Below are 25,453 nucleotides of genomic sequence, written 5' to 3' on the forward strand. Positions count from 1 at the left end.
GCGTGACAGCTTTCTCGTATATTGAAATTACATTCCGATGCTATCATGTCTGTAGGTTGTGTGTAAGTCGTACTTTACGTTCTTTCTACGTATTTCAGCTTCAGAAATGCAATTACTTCAGTAACTTCCTTACGCCACATGGACGGCCTGGGTACAAGTGGCACGAACATCGTTTTGCCGGCACGACGTCCGACGTCGGACGCCGACGCCGGATTTTCTGCGACACGTGACCCTTAATGCTATCGCGATAAAAAGTGGGCCAATCCAGGCAGTAGTGCAGGATCAGGATCAGTGGCTCGTACCCCCGTAAGGCAGAGGCTTCAAGCAGTGGGAAAAGCTAAGCGAACAGTGCATACATTATTTGGTATCACGCATACAACATGCAGAACATCATACGTTTCAATAAATAACACGCACAAAGCAATCATCCCAACATCATAACTGATGATAAGGCGCTCCTGATAACAATGAGAAGCACGTAGCGCTCCCTGCATGCGTGTCCCGGTAGAGGTTACTGTTGCGTAAGCTGCCGTGCCGACGGCAGCTTGTGACGTCGAGAGTGACGTCACTAGCCTTTCGTATATGTTAGTTAGCTCGATTTTAATGGCGCAAAAGCGACTAAGGCCACGCTGCGCCAGCCACAGGACCTTTCGTATATGAAAGAACCAGCCTAGCAACAGATTTCAACGTTGTTGCAACACCTCTATGGGCCCGCGGCGGCGTGCTGTCAAAACAAAACCATTACTCTAAATTACTGCTACTATTACTCTATACGAATAAAGAATTGCAAGAATTGTATTATATATATATATATATATATATATATTTCTAGGTTTTACTGCATTTAAATATGCAATTCAAGTTGGACCCGATATGCTAGAGCTTTTTATTAAGGCGTTCTCATAAGACTTCTCTCTCACTATTACAGTTTCTTTATTATTCCCTTAACTTGTTTCTCAACGCTTCCCACTATTTTGCTATGGCTTCTAGCATTTTCCTTCTTTTTTTTTTCATTGCGTCATTACCGACGCCAATTTTGCCGCTCTTTCAGTAGCGACACCAATTAACACTCACGAGCAGCTTCCCAGTCAGGGATGCGCAGTTGAAGATGAATAGCTCCCCGCTTCACTCTTATTAAATTACGGAACTGAGGTGGGAGGGGGAGGGGGTGGAGGTGGGGTCGGATTTGATAAATGGAGTCTGTGTTGCGCGCGTTTCGAATGCGGCCAAGCGAGCCCTAGCATATAGTCGAGGTACGAAAAAAAATGGCGTGGGCTTACAACATCTTCCGTTACCTATGCACAGGGGAGAAAAAGACCTTAGTTTCAGTTCTCTCCGTCTGCGACGCGCATTGTGACGGTACGAGCTTCGTCTCCTTAAACCGAGTGGAAATATTTAATTACGTTCTCGTTGGCTCACTGCCTCGTCTGTCGCTTTCGCGCACGCTCAAGATGCAGGCGTTGTCGCACAGCTAAAGCTGTAAATTCTAGCTACGATTAGTATTGACACACGTGCATTGTTCATCCTTTCTTTTTTTGTCCCGGTTACCGCCTTTTCACTGGCTAACTGTTACAAAGTTAGCTCATGGCGCAAGACGTGCCTACGTGTGTACTAACTTCCCCGAACGTTGTCTCCGACGCTGTAGCAAAAGAAGCTTGCCTAACCGGATTACACGCGCGACGCGAATAAGGGTGCGTACAGTCTGGAAGCGCGCAAGTGATTGCAATGCAGTGTACGAGGAGTCATGCATAAGCAGCCGACGCACGTGACCCGGGAATCGGGATTGTCTGCCAAGACGACTGCACTCGCCGCTATAGCTGTGCCGCACTCCGGTTGTTCTTTGAGTGTCACTTGTGCTTTTGTGCCCAGAGTCGTCTGATAAGGAAGGTAAAGTTAAAGCACTATCTGGTTCTTCACTGTGGCTACAACATGACTGCATCAACTTCTCTCAACCGGTTCCCATACTTTCTTTTTTTCTTTTTGTTTTTAGGCGCTTCGGGTAATTCGTGCATCGAATATCTGATTGCATCCAGGAGAACATTCTTCCCTTTTGTGCCTCATTGCGCAGTCATTAGCTTCTTCTTATAAGCTCATTTATTAGCCTCCAAACTACCGCCTTATGAGTTGGTATTGGTAAAGTGCAATTATTGTACCCTCTTGTTATCTTTATTCTTTTTTTTTTGCTTTTTACAAGAACATCAGGGGTAAGCGGGTGGTTACAACGTGGAAGTGCTTGTCGTACGCGGCGCAACCCATTTTTACTTCAGCAAATCTTATTCCGAAGACTCGGGTTCCCCCCTGTGCATAATTAATCCGGTATATTGCCGCGTTGTCGCGACGATGAAGCTTAAGACACTGCCAACCGCGTGAAGTAAGGCGATTACTCTTTTTACCGGTAACCCGCCGTGGTTGCTCAGTGGCTATGGTGTGGGGCTGCTTAGCACGAGGTCGCGGCATCGAATCCCGGACGCGGCGGCCGCATTTCGATGGGGGCGAAATGCGAGAACACGCGTGTACTTAGATTTAGATGCACGTTAAAAAACCCGGGGTGGTCAAAATTTCCGGAGTCCACCACTACGGCGTGCCTCATAATCAGAAAGTGGTTTTGGCACGTCAAACACCATAATTTAATTTTTTTTTCTTTTTACCGGTAAACTTGTGCCCAGAAAAGTGAGTAATACTCGGAGCGCAACAACTACAGTTAGCACGATTGTCGGTCGTCGAAATCTGATCGATGAGTCGAGTGCGCCAGCTATGCATGACTTATCGTACATTCTAGATCAATCAGCTCGTTCTCGCGTACGTTCTAGAATGTACACAACTATTCAAGCAGTGTCATGCAGTCTGATTGCAAACAAAATTATCTCGCTGTAGAATTGGCGACTACATACGGAAACGTTTACATACATGTAGCAGCCTCTTGCGCCGAGCGATAAGTTTGTAACAGTTGTTAACCGGAGAAAAGCGATAAGTGGGGGAAAAAAATCACGAGCCATTCCACTCTGTGAAGGTGGATGGCCAGCGAACCTGTCCAGCACACGAGAAAGAGGTGACATAGAATTTTGAACAAAGGTACAAACATATTTATTGCCCTGATCGGTGGTCATCGTAATGGTAGGTATGCACACACGTTCTCGTATCACCTCTATTATTAGATACGTCCGTCGCGTGAGACATTGAATGGCTCATACCCTCTTAAACAATGGTTCATACCGCCGTAAATCAAAAAAATTTAACGCGGCCTCCCCATTACGATGACAGAAGAGCAATGAAATTCTACGCTGGAATGATGAGCGGCAACGAAGCCAGCTGTGGAAGAAGACGACGATGCTTGAGCCATTGCTGATGATGATAGTTGATGACTATGATGATAATGGACGATGACGATAGTTTCCTCTTGCGAATGAATGGCTCATACTCGCTTAAGCAATAATGGGCAACGGAGCCAGAAGTGGAAGATGATACTCGTACTATTGCTGATCATGATAGTTGATGATAATTATAATGATGACGATAGTTTCCTCTTGCCAATTAATGGTTAATACCTCCTTAAGCAATAAGCGACAACGGAGCCAGCCGTGGAAGGAGACGAGGATGACGAACGCGTGAGCAGTGACACGAGCGTGGTTGCGCAGCGCCAACGAAAATAGTTCGCGGGTTGTTCGCGGACGACGGAAATGCCCTAGCCATATACAGCTCCGGTGTAAAGAAGATAAACAATGTACGCGGGTCAATATGTGCTCTTTGGCAGGTTCTGAAGGCTTACCGCCAATGTGGAATTCGTGTTGTCTCGCCAGGATGTTGGACATTGACTTACCCCCGTATTGCGCCTCAGCTTGAAGCCACGATTCGATTAGGTAAAGTCCGGCACGAGATAAGGTCCGAAGTGGACGTGCCCAAGAAATCCGTTGCGTTCCCTTCGGGGAGATAACGTCCGGCGTCATCTCGTGCCGCACTTCGCCAAGTCGTGGCCTCGAGTCGAGGCGCACTTCGGAATAGAGGGAGGGTCGTGGGTTAGTCACAGCTGGCACAATGACACTGCGGGCTAAATTACTTGTTTCAAGTCGTCACAAGCGTAGACGAACGGGAAAAAAATTTTTCTGCGAAGGAGGAGTTCCTGAGATGTTCCCCGTTGCATGTGATGCACAGAGCAGATAACCGGTGGTCTCCTACTGCAACAGAATGGCTGCCAAGGTTAGGAAAATGTAGTGGAGGACGAAGAATGGTTATAGGTTGCGTGATGAAATTAGGAAATGTGCGAGCACGGGACGCTGTAAGCCGACGCAGTATAAGAATTTTCGGAGAGATTGGAGCGGGAGCACTTCGTCCTGCAGTGCACATAAAATGGCACAATTGTCATGATGATCATGACGACCACGACGACTATAATTATAATAATGAAAAAAATGATCTCCAATTCACGCTGTGAAGGTGGTTGGGCAGAGATACTGTAAACGACGACTAGAACCATTGCTTATTGTGACGTGGGTTGAAATTATTCACGTGGCGACATTCACATGCCCTTTACCTAACTATTAGCCTAAGACGTTTTGGCGGTCAGTGAGTCAGCTTGCGCCACAACTTTGGGCACCTACACAGAGTAAACCGGAGAGAAGAGACATTCCCCGTGCCTCGTATACGCGCTGCTCTTCAGGACGCTTCACTATACGTGGCCTTCCCAAGCACTGTCATAGCACAAATGAGTCGCAAGGCCGGTTCTTCTCTTACGTATGAAAGTGTAGTTACGTCACTTCCTGCTTCGTATGCTACAGTCAAGCTGCCGTCGCCGCGGCAGTTTGTGCAACAGTAATCTCAATTACAGAATGCCATGTTCCCCACTCGCTACAGGCCCGACTGCCCCTGGTGCGGCTGCATGCCAACACTACAACACATTACACGTGATTGTGAATCACACCCGTTTGATAAATCACACGTCACAATGGAGCAATGGGAGAAGCAGTTAACCAGTTCAGACCTGACGGGACAACAATCCTTCAAAAGACAGGTCAAGCGGGCGGCCGAGGCCAGTGGGGCCTTGACTAAAGGGGTTCCGACCATTGCGCGAAAATCCTTTTAAACAGTAAAGTTTCTCTCTCTCTCTCTTTCTCTCTCTCTCTCACCGGGAAGCGTATGCGGGGAGCGCTACGTGCTTCGCATTGCATGTAGGTGCAGGAGTGCCTTATCACAAATTGTGGTTCAGATGCTAGTACTTTATTGCAACGTATGCTGTTCTGTGTGCTCTATGCGTGATTCCAAAGAATGTACGCACTGTCCGCTTCACTTTGCTGAATGCTTGTAGGCTCCGCCTTACGGAGGTATGAGCCATTTCATTTAGAGGTGTGAGCCATTGATGATGATAGTTTTCTGTCGACGTTACACCACGAAGAAATCCCCGGATCCTAGCCATAGTGTCGATTCGGACTGGCTCATAGGGCAGCTAAGCCTGCTCTGATTGGCTCAAAACGTCGGGATGTTAGAATCGACAACTTGCGAAATTTCACAGTGCCCAGAAGTTTTGCCATGCTGCCAGTTTTCACGGGCTGACGGGGCGGTTACGCCTTCTCTCGTTGGCTCAAAGTATCGAGATATTGGATTCCACAACAGTGCGCAATTTGAGTGTCCAGAGTTATAGCCGTACTGGAAACTCACTGCAACATTGTTCTGTTGTGTGCTGTATACTATATGACACTGTAAAAGTGTAAGAATTCGTCAAGTATTTATGAGCCTCATGTTTGAGGACAGACTTCTGTAACGTAGGATAGCTAAATACCCGCAAACAATCGCAATTTTGATGTGGCCTTACAGTTCACATTTTATACGTACCAAACATCTTGGCCTTGAGATGAGTCTCCGCTGCAATAAAGCAAAAAAAAGGAAGCTATACAGAGTTTATGCGACTTTCCTCGAATCAGCGCAGAACTCCAAAGCCTTACCGTATTCTAGATTGGCTTAATGATATCCTCGAACTTGAATATCTCTTGCCAGCGCTTATGCTTGCTTCGTTCCAGCCATGTTCGCATAAAAAAGAATTTACATTCTGAAATGTATCATCCGTTCATACTTAGCGGCTGGGCCTCCCAGAGTAGATGGAATAGAAAGCCGGTGGTTATTCCAATAATATGCCCACTAATACACACAACTCGCAGTGGATTGCCGTCAAGATGCGGCACATAATTGAGTTATCCGCCCTCTGCTCAAGCGGCAATGTCGATCCCATTGTAAAACCAACGTTCAGGTTTCCTGTGAAGGTATTATGGCATCATTGCACTACGTCACGGCTGGCGTCACCGAATTTGAACAGGGCGCTTCAGTTTGCAACGCCTGGGACCGCTTCAAGACACTCCGCTAGAATTTCAGCGCCTAGTAGCGGCACTCATCCTGAATGTTATAGACGAATCATCTGTTCGGCAAAGCGGAAGGGCTTTATCGTCAGTTTCGTCTGCTTATTTAAGGTCCCTGTCTAAATTCAAATGGTGGATTAGGCCAGCCACAAATTTCCTGCAGTGCAGTCGGAAAACGGTCCCAAGATTGCCGTTATCCAACATCCTAACACGATAGAAGCCCGTCTGACGCACTCACTTACGAAGTGTAAACTCATGTTTTAAGTCATCCTCTCACGACGTCAATACACATGTTTCGTGTCTGTGGTTCATAAGTCACCGTAGGTGTACGTATGACTTCAGTTTGACAAACGAGGGACTTCCAGGGTCGCTCGACGTACGGCGCGGTCTCTTGCTCTTGCCTCCGCCGCTGCAAGTGGACGGCCCGCTTCTCGGCTTCTTCCCGGCTTTCGACGGATCCGTCTTTGGCTTCTTCTGCTGGCCCTCTGACTGGGGCAGCTTACCGCCTGCGCCTCTAGGTTTCTTCTTAGCTTCTTTTCCCTTCTGCGCGCGTGCCACGACTGCTTCCGCAGACGACGCCCGCTTGGTCTTCTTCTTCTGCCCTTTCGAGCGTCTTTTCGACTCCTTCCCGTGTTCCGAAGTCGTCTGTCTTCCCGTACCTTGACCAGACGTCCCTTCGGCGCAGTCTAGATCCATCTTTAACGCTCCTTTCCTACTCCTAACTCGCCCTGGCCTTTCTGCAGCATCCGTAAGGTGCAGGCGTTGAAGAGCCCTCACCAAGCGTTCGTACTGCCTCGTTCGCTTCAACGCCATCTTCTTGGTCGGCACGGCGCCGTCTTGCGGATTCCCGACTTCCATAGGAAGTGCATCGCCGACTTCCGCCCAGTCCTTGAGAAATGGTTTTGACAGCTTACGCTTCGGGGGATTCTTCGCGACTTGCTCCGTAGTCCCGGACCCCTTCGTCAGGTCCAAAGCTCCTGGACAGCGTTGCAGGCTCTGGGACGACGACGCCGCCGACGCCACCCGTTGGCGACTTCCTTCGTCGCGTGTATCGCGAAGGTCAGGTGGGACGCCCGAGGACATCCGAGACGAGGACGGCTCGCCCGTGGCTGGTCCTGTGAGCGCATCGGGACCGCCGTATGGCAGTGCGACCGTACCTTGAGCTTGGTTCTGTGTGTCTTTATGACTGTTCAAAGGATGCGATGACGACGAATCACCGGAAGCCATGGGCGCTTGATGAAGCGGTTCGCAGGCCTCAGCGACGATCACGCAGGCAAGCTGGACACGAGATGCCTGGGTGAGTCACGCGAACGCGCGGCCAGCCTTGCTGTTGCTGCTGCTGCTGTTGTCTTTTCGTCCCATGGCAGATATCCACTACAGGGAATTGGCGAAAAAATTTAGTGAGGGAAAGAGGGCGAGACGCGAGGGGATAATTAGCGTAGAGTGCGAAAGAAAGAAACAACCAACACGTGGACTGCAGAACTGATTCCTCAGCACGTGCCCCCGCCCGTATTTCTTCTTTTTTTATTGGCTCGCTGTGAACGCCACCTGGCATCCGAGCAGAGGCGGGAGCGACGATAAAATGTAAATTAGAATTGTAACCTGGTTCTGTCATTGACGACAAGCAAGTACAATGCGAAAGGCCTGAATTGCACGTTACAGGTGAAAGAATAGCGAGAATGTAGTGTAAAGAATCATGGATCATGAATGGAAAAAAAATTATCAGCCCATTCGGTTGGAATCGATAAGACGGTACTGGACGGCAGAACAAAAACACTCTGACGTTGAACTCGAGACTCGAAGCTTCTAAATAAAAAAGAAGATTGCAGGAACTGTCAGATACAGACCAAATAAGCGAGCGGGAATTGCCAATATTCTTTTTCACTCAGAGCAATGAAGCGACGACAACACATAAAGAAGTCATAAGTTGTATGTTCCTCACTACAAAAAAAGAAATCGCAGTTCCACCCGAAATGCGAACATTGATGGCCTTACCAAAGTATTAGTGAAGCACGCGAAGTAAGATTCGTAGTTTTATCGTCCATATAAATCGCCATAAACGTTCACTAGCTAAATAAGTTAACAAGCGTGGTGTCATGCGGTGTCATGCGCGCACAGGCAGACATAAACGTATCTCGTTCAATGAGTGCGGACACTCACTATCACAGCGCTGGAGTTATGAAAAGCGGAAATGGCTGTTCACGAACGCTTCGTGCTACTTCTTGCTTAAACGCGTCTCCTAAACGTTGGAGTACGCGACCTACAACACTATAGGCGCGCAAGAACGCGGTGCGCACGAAGCCATCAGCCATCTCGGCTCGCCTAGGCTTTGCACCCGCCGCAGATTACCTCCAAGATACGGCGACGGGCTACGTATGCGCTCAGTCACACGGAGCGGGCACCCACGGCCCGGCAACACTGTAAAATTATTTGCACCCTAAAAAGTGAATGAGGGTGTAAATCAGAGTAAGGGTGTGAGTTATAGACCGATTTGCACCCTTATTTACATTTAAGGGTGTAAATTTTACAGTGTAGAGGAGATGCACACTCTCCTCTGCACTCTCCTCTCCGCACTCCCTTTTCCGGCCGAATGCCCGCATGCGGCGGAAGGTCGGCGCGCATCAAGCCCTCCCCCCCCCCCCCCGTCTTTCTCGGCTTACTCTCACCCGCTTTTCCTCGTTCCAACCGCGCATACACATCGCGCGCGCCGCTATCTTATCGCACTTGGACTTTATACGGAACATCACGGCGACGGCGTGGGCGAGAATTCGCCTGGAGTGCCCATATAGTTGCTATCGCGATAAACAAAGGCACGGAAGAGAGTACTAGAGCATATCTGCGCAGTAAATGTTCAGGGAGGGTATTATTGACGTCTGCCTACTGCTGATTTTGACTTCGAGACAAAGCCTACTACTCTGAGTACTAAAAAGTTTATCATAGTGTCGATTCGAACTGGCTCATGGAGCAGCTACGCCCGCTCTGATTGGCACAAAAGGTCATGTTGGAATCGACAATTTCGAAATTTGACAGTGTCCAGAAGTTTTGCCATACTGTCAGTTCTCATGAGCTGACGGAGCGGTTACGCCTTCTTTCGTTGGCTCAAAGCGTCGAGATATTGGATTCCACAGCAGTGTGCAATTTGAGTGTCCAAAGTATGGCGTTGCCCCATACTGTCAGTTCTGATTGGCTGGCAGTGCAGTTGCGCCCTCTCTGATTGGTTCAAAGTGCCGATATGTTGGATTCGACAACATTGCGAAATTTGACAGTGCCCAGAATGTTTGCCATACTGTCAGTTCTGATTGGCGGACCGGGCAACCACACCCTATCTGATTGGCTCAGGAGATAATTCCACAACTTTTCGGAATTTGACAGTGTCCATAACAGTACCTGCCCGTTATGGCACCTCTGCAGAAAGACACCCATGTGTCCGTACCATAATCTTGTATGATCATGTGGGTTTATATGGGAACATAGTTGTTTTTATACAGAATCTTTAAGATCATAAAGCGTCGTGGGTAAAGTGCATGTGGGGCATGGGTTTCTTTCAATAGGGAAGATGATGATCGATGATTATGATGACAATCGGCGTTGCCCTGACGGATAGAAGTCCCACTGTCGAAACATTGGCTGCAACCTGAAAGAATCCTTCGTCGACCACTGTAGTTCTTGCCGATGACACAAATGCACGCTACAACAACGTGATAAAGTGAAAACTTCAAAATGCTTTCTTTTTATTACTTTGCGTTGATACAGGTCCACTCACGCTGGCTTATTTTCCAAACAAACTGTGTGCTCTCAAGCTACCGTCACTCCTCGCTTACTTGTAAAACCATTCATAAGCAGTATAGCAGGGAAGTCTTTGACATGCATCCGTTTACGTTTGGCTTTCTTCAAAAAAGCATTTCAACACTGTGTTCCCGCCTTAACCAACATAAACAACAGAAAACAAAAAGTAACTGCGTAAGAAGTCTCAAACATACACACACAAAATTGTACATTGTGACTCTACATAGATTGATGACACTTCATGTAGTTTGTTTTAAATTGTACTTGTGCCAGCAAGCGTTTACTAACATTCTTTGGTGTACAAATTAATAGCGAAGGTACAGCTACCTAGGCAGTACCTTTATATCATAAATGGTGTGTATTTATAACACTCTTGGATCAATGTTCAGCAGTTTTAACGTATAACACTATTCATTTCGGTTCAACTCAGTTCTTTATGCCCGACATCAAAGACAGAGTACGTCAGCGCTTTTGTTGCGCTGCGATAAGCAACCAATTTCGCATCGACAATGTTAGTCCAAAAATGACCCACGGTCGAAAAGATTGCATGAAAATGCGATAAACAAACAGCATTCACTAAGAGCGGACCTTTCACTGATCTGTGTGCAGGCCGACTGCATTAAAGCCGCAGCCTTTTCTTTCCTTATCAGTAGCGTCTTGCGCTGCCCCTTTAGCCAAACACAGTGACCAGGCACCTCAGTGTACTAACATTCCGTCAACTGCCCGATGATATCTTGATATACACGGACCTATCCAAAGCGAGTGACATTGTTATTGCTAGGTATCGTGAAAGATGAACACTTCTTCAGGGTCGGTTGGTACACACTTGGGCAAAAAAACAAGGCGCTCTTTCTTCGCCCAACTTCTTCAGCAATGTCGTGCACTCCTTTTCCTTCTTCAGTCTCATCCACGAAGCTAATAACAACTTTCAATTGTTCCTCGCAGCATGCTATGGAATAGGTACCCATGCCCCTTTTAAACAGCGAAGAGACGCCGTTGCATTGTTGAAAATCGCATAGAATGCAAGAAATGCACTCGTGCGATGCTCTGGGTTGCACAATTGCACTGCTCTCCAGTCTGGTTGAGAGAGAGCGCTTCCGTGCATCTTCGCAGGGATTCTGTAATATTCTGACTGCGATCGGTTCCTGTGGGGAAAAAACGGCTTCCTCGTTATAAGCAATGGTTAATTCCTGGTTCGTTTGTTTTTTTATATTGTTTTTTTTTTTCATTTGATCGCGCAGGTGCACGTGACCCTGCTTCGCAAACCTCGACAGTAAACTTCGCGCGTTTCTCTCGACATGACTCACGCCTTCACGTTACGTGTCGCCTCGGCTGTACCACAGCGTGGTGATTCAGGAACGCGCCATGGTAAGAGGCCTCGCGAATGCACTGGGCTGTAAAACTGCGCAGAGCTCGATAAGCTGCAGCTTAACGCCTAAAGAGATTCAACACAATTCTTACGCTGTCACGTATTTCACTTCTCACGTGTTATGCTTCATTCACGATAAACTGCGTTGGAAACCCTGCGCCAAATAACACCGCGCTTCGTATTATGACCCCTAGCGGGAAATCCGGGGCTGCAATCCTTCAGTCACCCCGGGTATTGCGGGTAGCGAATGGATTCTGCTACGATTTGGCACGGATTTGTTTACATAGCACACTGCAGCTTATCTTGTTGTCTTTGTGGTTCCCTTGTGTTCATCGCTAGCTTCACAACGAGTATCAAAGGAATCCTTCTAGAATTTAATAGTTTTGCATTCTCAATTAGTCTACTTCGTTGTGTAATTTGACCGGCTTAAATCAGCCAGGACGCTTGTGAGCATGTGTGTCGTTAATCTGAATGATGTCAGGCAAGTAGCATTTGCCATAAGTGAATATGTTTTGATGTGTTCAAAACTACTATTCTTGTAGCGCTCTGATAACCACCGAGATGCGGACACGTGGGAATAAGTAAGACTAATTTGTTCCACGCGTTGGATTCGCCATCAAAATTAGCCTCAAGGACCCGAGTGTAAATTTTCACGACATTGTTCGAAGCCAGTTTGAAGAAGCATAGGCAAATTCATTCGCTTTCCATCGTTCCCATAGTGACCGAACAACCGTATCGGTTGCACACGCAGACAAAAAAGACCCAGATTTACCACTAGTGTTGGCAATATGAAATCCTATGCTGAAAACAGGGCCTCCGAAATCAGACGGTGCACGCTGTGCACCGCACACGCATCCCGATCTCGTAGGCCATTCTAGAAGCTAATACACTGCAGAGCTGTGGCAAGAAGGAAAGAGAGAAATAATATATTTTGAGGCAACCTTTCTTGATCTTCGCATCACGTCCCGAGTCTTTACACTCTTTGTTCCATTCTCCGAGCCTTAATTCTTCTCTGCCACGCATCGCCCATGGGCCGCGCACAATTCAGTGCGTCATAGAGACTGCGCATGCGCAACCTAGCACAACACGACTCGTCCCTGAGCACCCGATTGTTCGAAGCAATCAAACGTACACTCCCTACAGTGCAAAAAAAAATCGGAAAAAGAAATCGACTTGACATACATCCCAAATACTTCGAACACTCCGGACACTGGCAGTTCTACGAAGGAACAAATTCGAGGGTTCTGGTTTGCGGACAGCGCGAGGTTTGTGCCACGTGAAGAAAGCACCTGTTCGTCCCCACAAACCGCCTGTATATCGTGTCGGGTTATTTCGCTCAACAACGGACATCCCAACCCAAGAACCACGCCGTCTGGTGTGCCAAGAGTAAGGCACGTAAAACACCTGGTGGCCACGAACACCGACACTGAACATGGATGAGACAAAAAAAATGAACAGATATCTCGTCGTCAACAGCACCCGACTTGTTTACACAACGGTGAGAAAGAAAGACAAGTAAGTCGGCACGACTAGTAAAAAATTCAACAGCGACGTATTCAAACAGCAAAGCGGCAGCAGAATATAGCGGGTCACTTGTAGAGGCAGCAGTGTGATTCGAGTAAAAAGAAAAAGAGCAAGCATGCACCATCAGCAATCGACAAAACATGAGCCAACGTGTGAAGTAAGATTTCTTGACGCGCGAGTAGATTTCATGACGTTCATTGTACTAAGGGAACGCTATACTTAGAGAGAGAGATAGAAGCAGTTTTGTGGGGCTGCTTGGAACGAGGGTAGATGATCAAGCAGGCACTCGCTCCGTTTGGTACAGTTTTCACCAGAAGTTTGAAGCCCTGCTTTGCTCACACCACCTGGACACACAGCGAGGCGTGTTGCAGGCAGTTCACGTTTCGAGGTTCGTCAGAAGAACAAACGTGTACAGGGGGCCCATGTACTTTGTGATGACGACCATTATCGCAGTGACGTGACGTGACTAAGTGCACTGAGTAGCATTATTCAAGCACCGAGTTTGGGACGCAGGACAGTTCGGTTCCTCGTCGCCTCAGTGCACGTGATTGTGAGAGTGGTCGCTGAAAGCCACATAAAGTGGTCAAGACAGCCTCAGTCCAGCAGGCCTTGCTAGGTGGTCAGAGACCATAGCTACATGTTCAGGTATGGACATAATGAATGCTTTTCATAACGATCATTAAGTTTGTTGTTGCCGTACGTTTGCGTTTCCCAGTACAGCTGTTAGGGTGAACTTCAAGCCCATATCGGGGCTCAAAACAGAAGTCCAGGATTCCGTGGGAACACAACAGAAGACGTAATTATTACTAGCGTGGGCTGGGCTGCCTTAAAGCTTCTGTGTCGATTTCAGCTCGCATGGAAGAGAACCATGCAAACCGATGCTTTTTGTACTGTGAACGGAACGCGGACCATTTCTGGCAACTCGTCGCCAAGGATCGTGCGATGATGCACCAGCAGCCCTCCGGAAGGCACTGCTCTGAGGTACTTTTCAACGATTCGGGTTAACAGCATGTGTAATGTTTTCGCGTCACGCTGCGGCCCTGATGTGTCATGAGTTATCGCTTCGATTTTGAAAGCGTTCGGCAGTGAAGTAACGTAGATTGCGCTGCAGGCCATTAGAAGCCGCTGCAATAAGCTCACTTTCTAGGAGGTGCGCATTCATGTAGCCGACTCGATACGGCCAGGTTTATCATCAAAGTTGATTTAACACTCTGTAGACTGCCTATAGACATCTTTGCCTTCCAATAGAGTTGTCATTTTGGCTACATAAAGTACATTAACTGTCTATAGAGAAGTTCACAAGTCTAGTTCCGTTCGGGTCCACAGACCTCCCAGCAGGTTGTCTGCTGCAAGTCATAGAAACGTGTCGATAGGAACTGTAAGGACTTAAGTCCATAGGCTGCCTATAGACAATCAATAGCATGGCCTTCGCAAAAGAAGGTCTGCGCACTTTCTATAAACTGTCCAAATAGTTTTTATGATGGATTATTCATATCCCATGCCGGATTAATTTTTCCTGTGACAGAAACTTCCGGCTGCACGAGGTCCAGGTGGCATGGACAGCTCTAGTCACTATATTGCTGGGGAGATAGCCGCACTCTGCTGTGACAACTTCATTGCAAAGTGATTTTGATAGTCTATAGATTGCCTTTAAACTTCAAGTTGACTGTTTTGCCTTCTCAGTTGTAAGGTCCTTTGGACCTTACGAATGCGGATATTCTGAAGACAAAAAAGAACATTATCTCCAGTTCACTTCTTCCAATTGAGATCCATACACTTCCAGAATGGTAGCCTTTAGGGAGCCCACGAACGACGAAATGTGGGACGTCATAACCGTAAAGACAGTCTATATAAATTCATGGCTCAGCGGGAAAACATTCATAGACTCTCTGCGGACTGTCGAAATAAATTTCTGCGGAAGAAGGCCCAACAATTTAGCGGCGATTGTACAGCACAACGCACGCAATGTGGCGTGGCTTAGGATTGGGGACCAATGGTCGAAACTTGAAATTTTTCTGCACCTTCTATAAACACGAAACACTGGAATAGTGGTAAGAACAGTGCCGAATGGTTAATTCGCGTATTCGCTTTCGATACATCCTCCATATGGCGCGCGTGGCTAGAGAGGCCGTCTTTGTGTTCTTCGTCTTGAGAACACCGAGAATACGTGCTCACGATTACTGACCGGCCACTCAATTGGAACTTCACATCGCGTGTATTTCCAGCGAGGCCAACAACTAAGGCCGCACGCACATCAAAGAGAGCAGAGCGCGTGTGCGGACTTTCTCCTTACTGGCGCAAATAGGAGGTTGGATCGCATCGTTTCCAAATCGCCGCATTGGCCAGCCTCAAATGTGCAGTTGCAGGGTTTTGTAGGCAAGGAGCGAAAGACCACGTGTGGCGTAGTCGGAACGTACTTGTAAACGCAGTGCTGCATTTTCTTTTCAGGAGCTGAGACTTTCAGGAGCTGAGTTTATGGTCGACAAGACAACCTGACGTGCTCACGCAAACTTCGTTTTTTCTCTCTCTCTCCTCAACCCGGGGCTAACAGGTCGATGCGTTCAATAGTAGCGTGCACTGAGTCGAACACAACGTATACATAAAGACGAAGTGAAGTGCAAGCAATTAACATCAGCCCTCGTAAAGAGGCTGTTTCGAACAGACGGTGGTCCCTATATAGAAGACTAGCGGAATGCTTATGCTCCGCCTTGCTGATTCCGTGCACCATTATGCAAGTTGAAGTTGTGGCTGAATCAATCAGGAGCGCTCGAAGGCCCAGTCCAACTTATAATGTATTTCGTCGCAGCCTGTGCCGTCAAGATTCTCACCATATCTCCTAACCGCGCATTTCACATTTGTGTATGGAGCAAATTGGGACCCGTGGTCAAAGCTGCAAGAAAATTTTGGGATATAGCTCGGTGAACAAGACGAAATACGGGCGGGTGCGAAGATTGGCTCTGAAGAGTTCGTCTTTACCTCTCTCTCTCTCTCTCTCTCTCTCTCTCTCTCTCTCTCTACATGCCTCCTACGTCTGTTTGGTGAAGCCTTTCAATTCGGCTCCACAGTTAAACATGGTATGTTAGTTTCATGTTCAACCGCGATTCTTATTTCCAAGCTGGATATAAGTTTGGCAAGCACCGTTTCTTGTTCACTTTGTTAAGCGATGCGAGGAAAGCAAAATCCTTTCGAATGAAAGGATGATAATTTCAGCAAAGCTGCGTTGTTCCAGTGTAATGAACATTCATTGTCCTCTCATCATTTTTTTTTCGTTAACACGCGACCCCCTTCTCACCTATTTTTCTCATATTTCGTCTTTCCTGAAGCAAGGTTTGAGTACGGGCTAGTTGGTATTCCATGGTGCTTGTCTACGTCGTCCTTTTTTGTCCTCCGTCTATGTACGCGCTGTAAGTGATGGTGTCGTCTTTCCTGCCGTTTTTCTTTTTGTTCCTTCCATAATTTAAACGATGTATCCTTGAATGCCGCAGTTACACGATCTACTTGCTTGCTTGGACTGTGAAACATAGCTAACCAGCACATTTTAACGAGCCAGTAAGCACAAACGAATACTGGACACAGGTATCAAGAGTTCGCGATGCCAATATCCATCGCATGGGTCCAATTCAATTGTGTTGGTACATGTTCTATCACGTGGTATTTACCCTGACACGACTGTAATATATTACTTAGTTCGTGTGAGAGAGACAGAGCTAGAGATAGAGTGAAGTGATAAGGGAAAGTGCAGGGAAGTTAACCAGGCTTAGCCCCATTGGCCATTGGCTACCTTACACTGGGGAACGACGACTGAAAGCTGAGAACAGATCCACATTTCTTCAGCACGGTCCACCTTCAGCTTGCAGAAACAGCAGAGCCCGGAATTAGCGAGGCGAGAGTGCGTACATATAGTCTAAACAACGGCCGCGACTCAGAGCATGTAGTCGGTGGTGGCGGCAGAGGCGGCAGAGGCTCCATCACGATGCGTCATCTGCACCGGCCTGCGACCGTGGTGCACGGCCGCCTCCTGCTTGGACGGCGACGACCTGTGCGACGACTGAGGCAAGCCGGCACCTCCGCCCTTTCTCCGGCTCCGGGCACAAGCGTGGCAGCTGCTGTGGTGGTGCTTCAGAGTGGCGTCCGAGTCCGTGGACGTGGTCGTGTCCGCCCTGGTGCGGGCGGCGATCTGCTGGGCGCGCTCCTTCCGCAGCTGGCGACGCGTCTTCTTCGCCCTCTGAGCCGCGCCGACGTCGTTCCGGCAAGCGTTGTCGTCGCCGGGAAAGATCTCGTACTCCTTGGTGACGAACTCGAGGTCCAAGTCGAGGATGCCTCCTCCCCTAGCACCCCTGTCACCGTAGCACTCGGCCTCGAAGACAGGTTGAAGCCTGCTGCCGGACTTGGCGCTTTGCCTCTGAGGGCTGTAGAAGGAGCATAGCTGCGCGGGTTCGTGGACCTGGTAGCCGGAAGCGTCCTGCTGCTGCAGGATGCTGTCGAACCACCGCCGAGGCTTGTCCTCGCTGACTGAAGGTCTTGACTGCCGGGACGCACCCCCACAGGGCGATGCGAGGGATGGACTCCCTCCAGTTTCGTGCTGGAACCTCACGGGAGACGCCGCCGGCGAGCGGTCGCTATAGGTCACGACCGGTATCGGACTGGAACTAGTGCTGTGAAGCGCCAGCGGGCTCTCCGGGATGCTCTGGGTCGGGAAACAGGAGGTGGTGTGTTCCTGGCGCCTGTACAGGTCGCTGATCTGGCCCGCCGTCCGAGACGTGGCCATCGGAATGACGGCCGGCGTCACAGCGTGCGGCACCGGGTTCGAGCTGCACCGGGGTCTGAAGGCCGCACTGTGTCTGACGGGAGAGCAGCTGGGCGACCGCGCGCTGCTCCGAGCCGCTGCCGCTGGAGTCTGCGGCGACTCGTTGATGGTGCACGAGAACCGGTAAGTTCGCACGGGACTCAGCACGGCCGGCAGTGGTGCGGCGGCCTGCAGTTTCCGACGCACAGGACTCGCCGACGAACACCTCTTGTGCTCCGGCGACAGGACGCGACCCGTCGGGCCGCTCGGCGTCGTGTTGTTGCTCAGTGTCATGCTCTGAGAGCGCACGTGGGGCGACGACGTCACCACTGTCAGGGGCGACGGGCTCCTGGCCACGGACTCATAGATGTGCTGCTGGATCACGGGCGACTCCGCGGCTCCGCCCAGGCAGGACGGCGGCGGAGTCCTGCTGCAGAGGGCTTCGACGGACGACGTCGGACTCGGGCTCGCCTCGCGGCGGTCTTCGGAGTTGGAGGAGAGCGTCGAAGGGTCGTACGAGGTGTCGCTGCTGTCGTGTCGCTGCATCCAGTCCAGGACGCGGCGGCGCCTGGACCACGAACCCAGCAGGTCCTGGTCGCGGCGCCTCTTCTGGCGGATGATGCTCTCGCACTCCCATCGCACGATCTCGAGCTCGACGCGCAGAAGCGCCATCTCGTGCGCCAGGCCGTCGTCCAGGACAGCGTCCGGACCGCCTCCGAGAGTGGCGCTGGTAGCGCCTCCGGGATCGTGCGCCGCCGCGGCACTCGCCCGGTAGATGCCGTTGCAGACGTTACCCCCACACAGACGGTGAGGCTGAGGTGGCGGCGCCTGGGGAGCGGCGACGGCTCCGGCGAAGCTTTCTTCGCTCGTCTCGGCGGTGATGGTACGGCCGAGACCGGAGTCCGTGTCAGACACCTGCAAACCACGAGACGTCAACCAATCAGTTAGTGTTCGTGAACGCCCTCTCAATGACTCCGGTACCCTACGTCATGCAGTAAAAGGTCCCTTCTGTTGCCTGTGAACAAAAGGAACTTCGTGGACGCCGTAAGTGATTCGATCAATGGGGACACCTAGCTATTCCACGACGCGATAGGAACGACCAGCACTCGACCTCCACACGTGACCTCCGTCACAGTGACTGCTCAACCGGTTCCGATTTTACCTAGATTCGATGACTTGGCGAGAACTTGTACGTCCCGCCTCCCTTGATCAGTGTACCAAAAGAAGGAACGCTTTCCCTGCCGAGTACAAGCCGGGACAAGCATTAGGCTTTGCACATTGACTCACGTACAGAGTTTTTGCCCCGACGTGCGCGCACAGTTCGATTAGTTTTGCAGGGGAGCTTTTACTGCACGCAACTTAAAAAAGAGCGTTCTCCGTTTCGTCCGCTCCAAAGCATCCCCTCCGAACGTGCACCAAATATCTAGGGAAGTGTAGCGCGAGATCGGTTACGATCGCATACGACCTGCCCGATTCCGCGTCTTCCTCTTGGTCCCATCATCAACCTTTTGCAGTGCAGCGAAGACAGCGGTTCGCATCAACCAATCAGTGGCGAGCGCTAGCTGGGTCGGCGAAAACGTATGTGGATGTACGTTACGAGCTCCCAGAAAAGGAAGGAGCAGTGGCTCCCCCATTGTGAGCTTCTCTCTATAGTGAGTAACAAGATTTGCATTTTTTTTTTTGCTGGGCCACAGCAATGTCAGAAAGAGCTCAGAATAGGTACCGGTACAGTTATTAGACGTCTCGGTGCTCGTAGTTTTGAGCGGAGACGGGAGTGTGTATAATTAAGGAACACGTACAATTTGCCGTGACAGTGGCCCCTTTCGCCTCCTAATATGCTTCGCCGTATAACAAGACTGCATGGCGAGAAAACTAACTTAATTGAACCGACCATTAAGGAAAGCAAATTAGACCGTTGTCTCACGCACGCTCCTCAACGCATGCGTCAATGTGCGGTGAATTGACTTAGCATTTTTTTTTTCGCGGGGGGTCCAAAAGGAAGCTTTAGCTCGGGCCCCAACTTCGATGCCACCTATTCAAATACATGTCAAAGACAAGGAAATGCTTTTCTGAGATGACCCCTTGACCGATTTTAATGAAATTTGTTCCATTTAAAAGAAAAGATTAAATTCTAGCGACTGTAGGAAACGGAAATTTGATTTATGGCCGGAATTCTTCCGCAAAAAGTCACGAAAATGGGTAAGTTTGAAAAAAGAGAGTATAAGCACGATGTTTATAATTTTGTAGCTCTGCTCCAAGAACAGATATCCCTGTTCTGCCAACTGCATTCGTTAGAGCGTCTGAAGCGGACAAAGTTGATATATTAATTTACAGTGTTCGTGGATTCGTTAAAATTTTGCAGCGCTTCTGCAAAAGTCATATTTGCAAATTAGGGATATACTTCACAAGGGTGTATAACAAATCAATTTTGTCTGTTTTAGATGTATTATTAGGGCCAGTTTACAGAATTGTGGAGTCGTTCTCTTCTACTGAGTTACAGAGTTGTAAACGTGACAGTTTCGCTTTTTGAGACATGGTGATTTTCAAGAATTGTTATTAAAAAAATGAACGACATCAATCGAAATTCCGCTTCCAAAAATCACTAGAATTTTGTTTTTCTTTTATACGCGACAAACCTCACCAAATTCGGTGCCGTCGTTGCCGAGCGAAACGATTTATTTCTTCCCGTGTATTTAGATGAGAGCCTTGGGGAGCTTTGTTGCCTTATCCATACAATCGGGAGGAGTGGTCGTAATTCGGTAGTCTCCCGGACAAATCGGGAAAGTTGACAAGCATGTTCAAATCCTTACGCATTGAAGCTTTCTTTCTGGTTGGCTAACGCGACCCGATGGCTTTCGCAGCACCGCACGGAGTTGGTGACGTTCAGAATGGGGAGAGGGATTCTTCAATGAAAACTTCAAAAAGACATTTGCCTGGTTCACCGCCTAAGGCGCTACAGCCAGGCAGTACGCCTACGCAAGTAGTTACGCATGTTTCGTTGTGTCGACATCGTTCTCAAGTAGTCGTATTTCATTGGTAGCTCCTTGCTGTGGGTTATGAATGCAACGGACATCCTTTTCTAGTCTTTCGCGGCAGTGTTGAAAAAGCAAGGCTTTCATCGGGCTCACCTGGCACGGAGGAAACGACTTCCTGTTGTCTGTGCTCGCCGTACTGCAAAGAAGAAGAAAATGTGCAGTGGCAATTTAGCGGTAGATGCGAAAGGGGAATGCGATGGTGCAAAAAGTCGCAGAGATTACTTCTTTAATTGACGGATGTTGCTGCCGCCTACGGGCTATATATCAGAAATTATAAAAGGAAATATTGCTGAATTTTGGTATTCAGTACTAAGTTTCTGGGTAAATGTCTTCCGCTAACACTTACTGACAAGCAGCGAGCATCATCTGTCGTTTTAGAACAGGAACACGCGACGTGGTAGAAGAACTCGGACACGTGACTAGCCTTCTTTTGAAAGCACGGAATCCACCCATTTCTTGACCACTACCCCATAGTGGGTAGGAGCCTCACGCTCGATAGGAAACAAGAACAACACAGTCAGAGGACATAGATCGATGCAAGATCTCCGGCTGCATTGGTATCATACATGGAATGTAAACCAAACGAAATGTATACCCATGGTTCACATGTGACGACAGCTGTCTGTGCAAATTCGAAAACGAAGCCATAGGTGGCTTGAGGTGAAGCCCAGGTCCAGTTTTCTGCCTGGGGTTACCTCTCTATTGTTGAAAGAGTTTCCACAATGTATCTTTTTTTCCTTTTTGTTGATTATGCTTATTGTCGGTGTGTTTGCCGCATTTAGTTTGAGCATAAACTTTTTTTGAGGGCTATTACATGGGCCGTCATTAAAGTGTTAAAGGAAGAAGGTTATGCTTTCATTACTGGATGGATTCAATTCCACAACTAGTACAACGCAACTAGTATAACGCAACTATATAACTAATAATTAAGGAATTAAGTGGCATTGCGTTAGCGCAATAACCGTACAGAATGCTGGCTGAAGCGCCATGCCTGCAGCTACCCCTAGACAGTAGCACCAGAGTTCCCTCTAGTGAGTTTTGCAGGACCTGGTGACGTAGGTGTGCGTGTGTGCGTGTGTTTGTGGGAGGTGGGGGGGGGGGGGTGCACGCGTGCGTGTGTGTGTATTTGTGTGTGTGTCTGCGTCTCTCACCTGTGCAAGCGTGCCAGGTGCCTCTCGATGCCACTGGGAGGGAAGGACAACCTGTGCACGGACCCCGCCTGGCTGCTGGGGCCCGGCGCCTGGCTCGTGGGCTGCTCCAGCTGGGGGCGCTCCGGGAACGGGCGGTGGCCCCTGGGCTGGAAGTCGCCCCCGAGCTGAGGGCCCTGTCCGTGCTGCTGCTGCGGGTGGCGGTGATTGTACGAGACACCGTGGCTGGGACGGAAGCTGAGGGTAGACTCTCGCGAACTGCGCTCCTGCGGAATTGCCGAGGGAGGGAGATAGAGGGGGATGTGAATGGGAATTCAGTCGATTGACTGATGCATAGGTCCAATAAGGAATCGATTGACTGACTGATCGATGGATCGTTGATTGCTTGGAAGTTACTCACTGACTAGTTGTTTGGTTCATTTTTTTTTTATTGACCGATCGATTGAGTCACAAAATAATTCGTTCATTGACCGACTGACTGAATGTGTGGAGTATCGCATCTGAATGTCTGAGTTTGGTTCAAACTGAGGCACTCATATACTCTATGATTGATTCACTTACAATCAGTTAATTACTAAATTTATTGACTGATTTATTACTGGTTATCTATCTATTAATGTATCCATTTGCATTTGTTGGTTAATTTACAGGCTGGCTGGCTTATTGGTTATTAGGTTCATACATTGATTACAGATTACAGTGGTACAGACCCCGTCAAGCTTTTGGCTTTTAGTCTGTGCCCCCAGAATTTTGTACACGCTATAACGTACCATAATGCCGAAATAAAATGAGTTGAATGAATGAATGAATGAATGAATGAATGAATGAATGAATGAATGAATGAATGAATGAATGAATGAATGAATGAATGAATGAATGAATGAATGAATCGGCGGGCTAATTCACTGACCGACCGACCGTATGCAATTTCCTATTCGTAAGTTTGAGTTCGTATCTGAAAGAGTTGATGCTCTGCAAACGTTCGCCCACTGCGGTTGCTTAGTGGCTATGGTGCTGGGCTGCTAAGCACGAGGTTGCGGGATCGAATTCCGGCCACGGCGGCCGCATTTCGATGGGGGCGAAATGCGAAATCACCCATGTATTTAGATTTAGGTGCACGTTAAAGAACTCCAAGTGGTCGAAATTTTCTGTGTTTATCAGTGGGGTCACAAAGCTCCGAGCAAGGCTGGGCACGAGGGAGTTGGGACCTCTATCAAGCTTTCTTCGCTTTCATCGCCAACCTAGTCCTGATTTGTTACGAGGTCAGTAACGTTCAATAAATTTCACCTAAAGTTTAACAACCCCGTGGCAACACAAATGCTCACGACATCGAGACATCGTAGTGGTGAGCTCCGGGTTCACTTCGGCTGGTTAAAAACGGTTGGGGGTTAAATCTATTAAAACCGGTCACCGAAAAAAACGGCAATGCACGTGTGTCAATGTGATATTACATTTCTTCTCGAGTGATGTCTGTAGCCGTGTCTAACGACTGTGAACAACCCGCATATCTACGGAACGCAATTAGAACAATGGAAATTGACTGATCGTCATCTAACCGTAAACAGCGCGTAATACCTTCTCTGACGAAATGACGTTTGTGAGAGAGCAAAGCAGTCTAGCTGAAGTTTTCACGTACTCTAGAGGCTGTCCAACTACAATCTGTAAGGAACGCGTGCCTATAGTCGGGCAACAGACGATATATAGCCTGACCAAAAGATCTCTACCACCGCGCACATAGCCTCCGAGATCTCGCACCGCGCGCCGCCATAGGTCATGTGTAAACAAAACTGTGGGGTGGTTCATAGCGTTTGGTCAGGCTACTATGTCGTCTGTTGCCTGAGCCACCGGACCTCGGAGGCCATGCAGCGCGGCTTGCGGTTCACGCGTGCACGGGGGAAGCACATAACCTAAGAGAGAGCATTAAGTCATGCAGCCAGCCTTCGCAAGCGAACTCTCTGTGAAGTTATTCCCTTCGCATTTTCTCTCGCAGTATCGGCCCAACACGCGATCTCTGAGGCTCAGCGTATTGGCCGAGAACGTCTGGTTCCCGGTAGTTTTTAATCGATGAGCACGTGTTCGGTCGCTCTGTCATACCTCTGTCTGCAGGGTGGGAGCATTAAAACCTACCGCGCCCTCTGACGTGACGATCACGTGATGGGCCGAAACGTTTGGCTTCAATCGTGTAGCGTAGTGCTCTCTCTGTAGTGCGTTAGCCCCTCCGTGCTAGCGTGCGGCCACCGGCAGCCACTTGCTTCTGCCGAGAGAGGCCGGGGGCACAGTAGGCTGCCACGTCGCGTCGATATAAATGACAGGGCCAGTGGGAAACTTATTTCAACGTCGTTTGTATGCACACCCAGTGTGCCGAGAAACAAAGTGCCCGCGTGGATGGCCACGGACGGACAGATAGACCTAGGCACCCAAACACACTTCCATGGGCCTGCACATCTCACGAGTCCCGGAGGAAGCCACTCTTTCTCGCGCTATACCGAAGACCTGCAGTGGAAGTCTCGGCGATATCTATAGACAGCAACGTGACCAGAAACGTAATGTCCACTTGGCGTGCTCGCGGCCTCTTCCCTTGATGTATATCAATTTTATAACCCTATATCCTTTCTTTGTTCTTTTTCCTACTTGCCGAGTCGATCGGTCCCGTTTCCTTATATATCGCACACTCGCGATCGAATCTTCACTCTGTATAAATGTGCACGTGGGTAAGAAATATTGAGCGGTCTAACGGGAGGGAAGCGGCCGCGAATGAATGAATGTTCGAGGTCTCGTTCTTTTGTTTTCACTGCTCGTAGCTAATTCCGAATCCAAGCAGTATATAGTACGTAGGCTGCACTTTCTGACGTCAGTGGCTCTTCTATCCCAGAGTCTCACGTCCAAGCACTTCGATTAGCGCGAGCTAAAGAAGGAAACTAAACGCGTCTGCTCTTAGAACAATTATTTAAGGTCATTAAATTATCTGAGTGCGTTCAATAGGGTCTGTGGGATACTGCAATCGTGTTCGTATGGTTCAGAAATGTGCTTGAACAAGGTTGGAAGGAGAGCGTGGATTGTCTAATGAAGGGCTGACGGGCCATTTGCTAAAAGCAAGGAGGCGCAGAGCAACCGATCCGCTTATTCATTTATTGACTGACTGACCGGCCGACCGATCGACTGACAGATTTCATTTGGCTTGGCTTAAAGCCCAAGAGTAGCACGAAGGCTATTGGGAGTCACCGTACTGGGGAGCTCTGGTTAAATGTCGGCAGCCTGTAGTTCCTTAACGTGAATTTCAATCGCTAACTACACAAGCCTCTCTACATTCTGCGCCTATACGAAAGAGTCCACCGTGGACGGGAGTAGAACAAGCCACATCATGTTCAGCACTATGGTGAAAAGAAAGAAAAATTAACCGACAAATACGATACTCCCTAATGCGAAATTTGAACGCAGCTCTATAGGTATTTTCATTTCGCGAT

The 25,453-nt window shown here is 48.8% G+C and overlaps 1 protein-coding gene across 1 annotated transcript in view; it reads right to left on the minus strand.

Annotated features, from left to right (window-relative positions):
- Positions 1–10,043: 10,043 nt before the first annotated feature.
- The window catches only part of LOC126527690 (uncharacterized), a 37,218-nt gene continuing 21,808 nt past the window's right edge, over positions 10,044–25,453 (minus strand). Inside the window, exons 2-4 of the mRNA XM_050175558.2 lie at positions 21,993–22,255; positions 20,935–20,977; positions 10,044–18,721 (exon numbers count right to left, since the gene is read on the minus strand). Of these exons, the coding sequence (XP_050031515.1) occupies positions 16,943–18,721; positions 20,935–20,977; positions 21,993–22,255 (2,085 nt within the window). The 3' untranslated portion in view covers positions 10,044–16,942. The remainder of the gene's footprint in view (positions 18,722–20,934; positions 20,978–21,992; positions 22,256–25,453) is intronic.

This window comes from Dermacentor andersoni, chromosome 9 (assembly GCF_023375885.2).
Source record: "Dermacentor andersoni chromosome 9, qqDerAnde1_hic_scaffold, whole genome shotgun sequence".
Taxonomy (NCBI): domain Eukaryota; kingdom Metazoa; phylum Arthropoda; class Arachnida; order Ixodida; family Ixodidae; genus Dermacentor; species Dermacentor andersoni.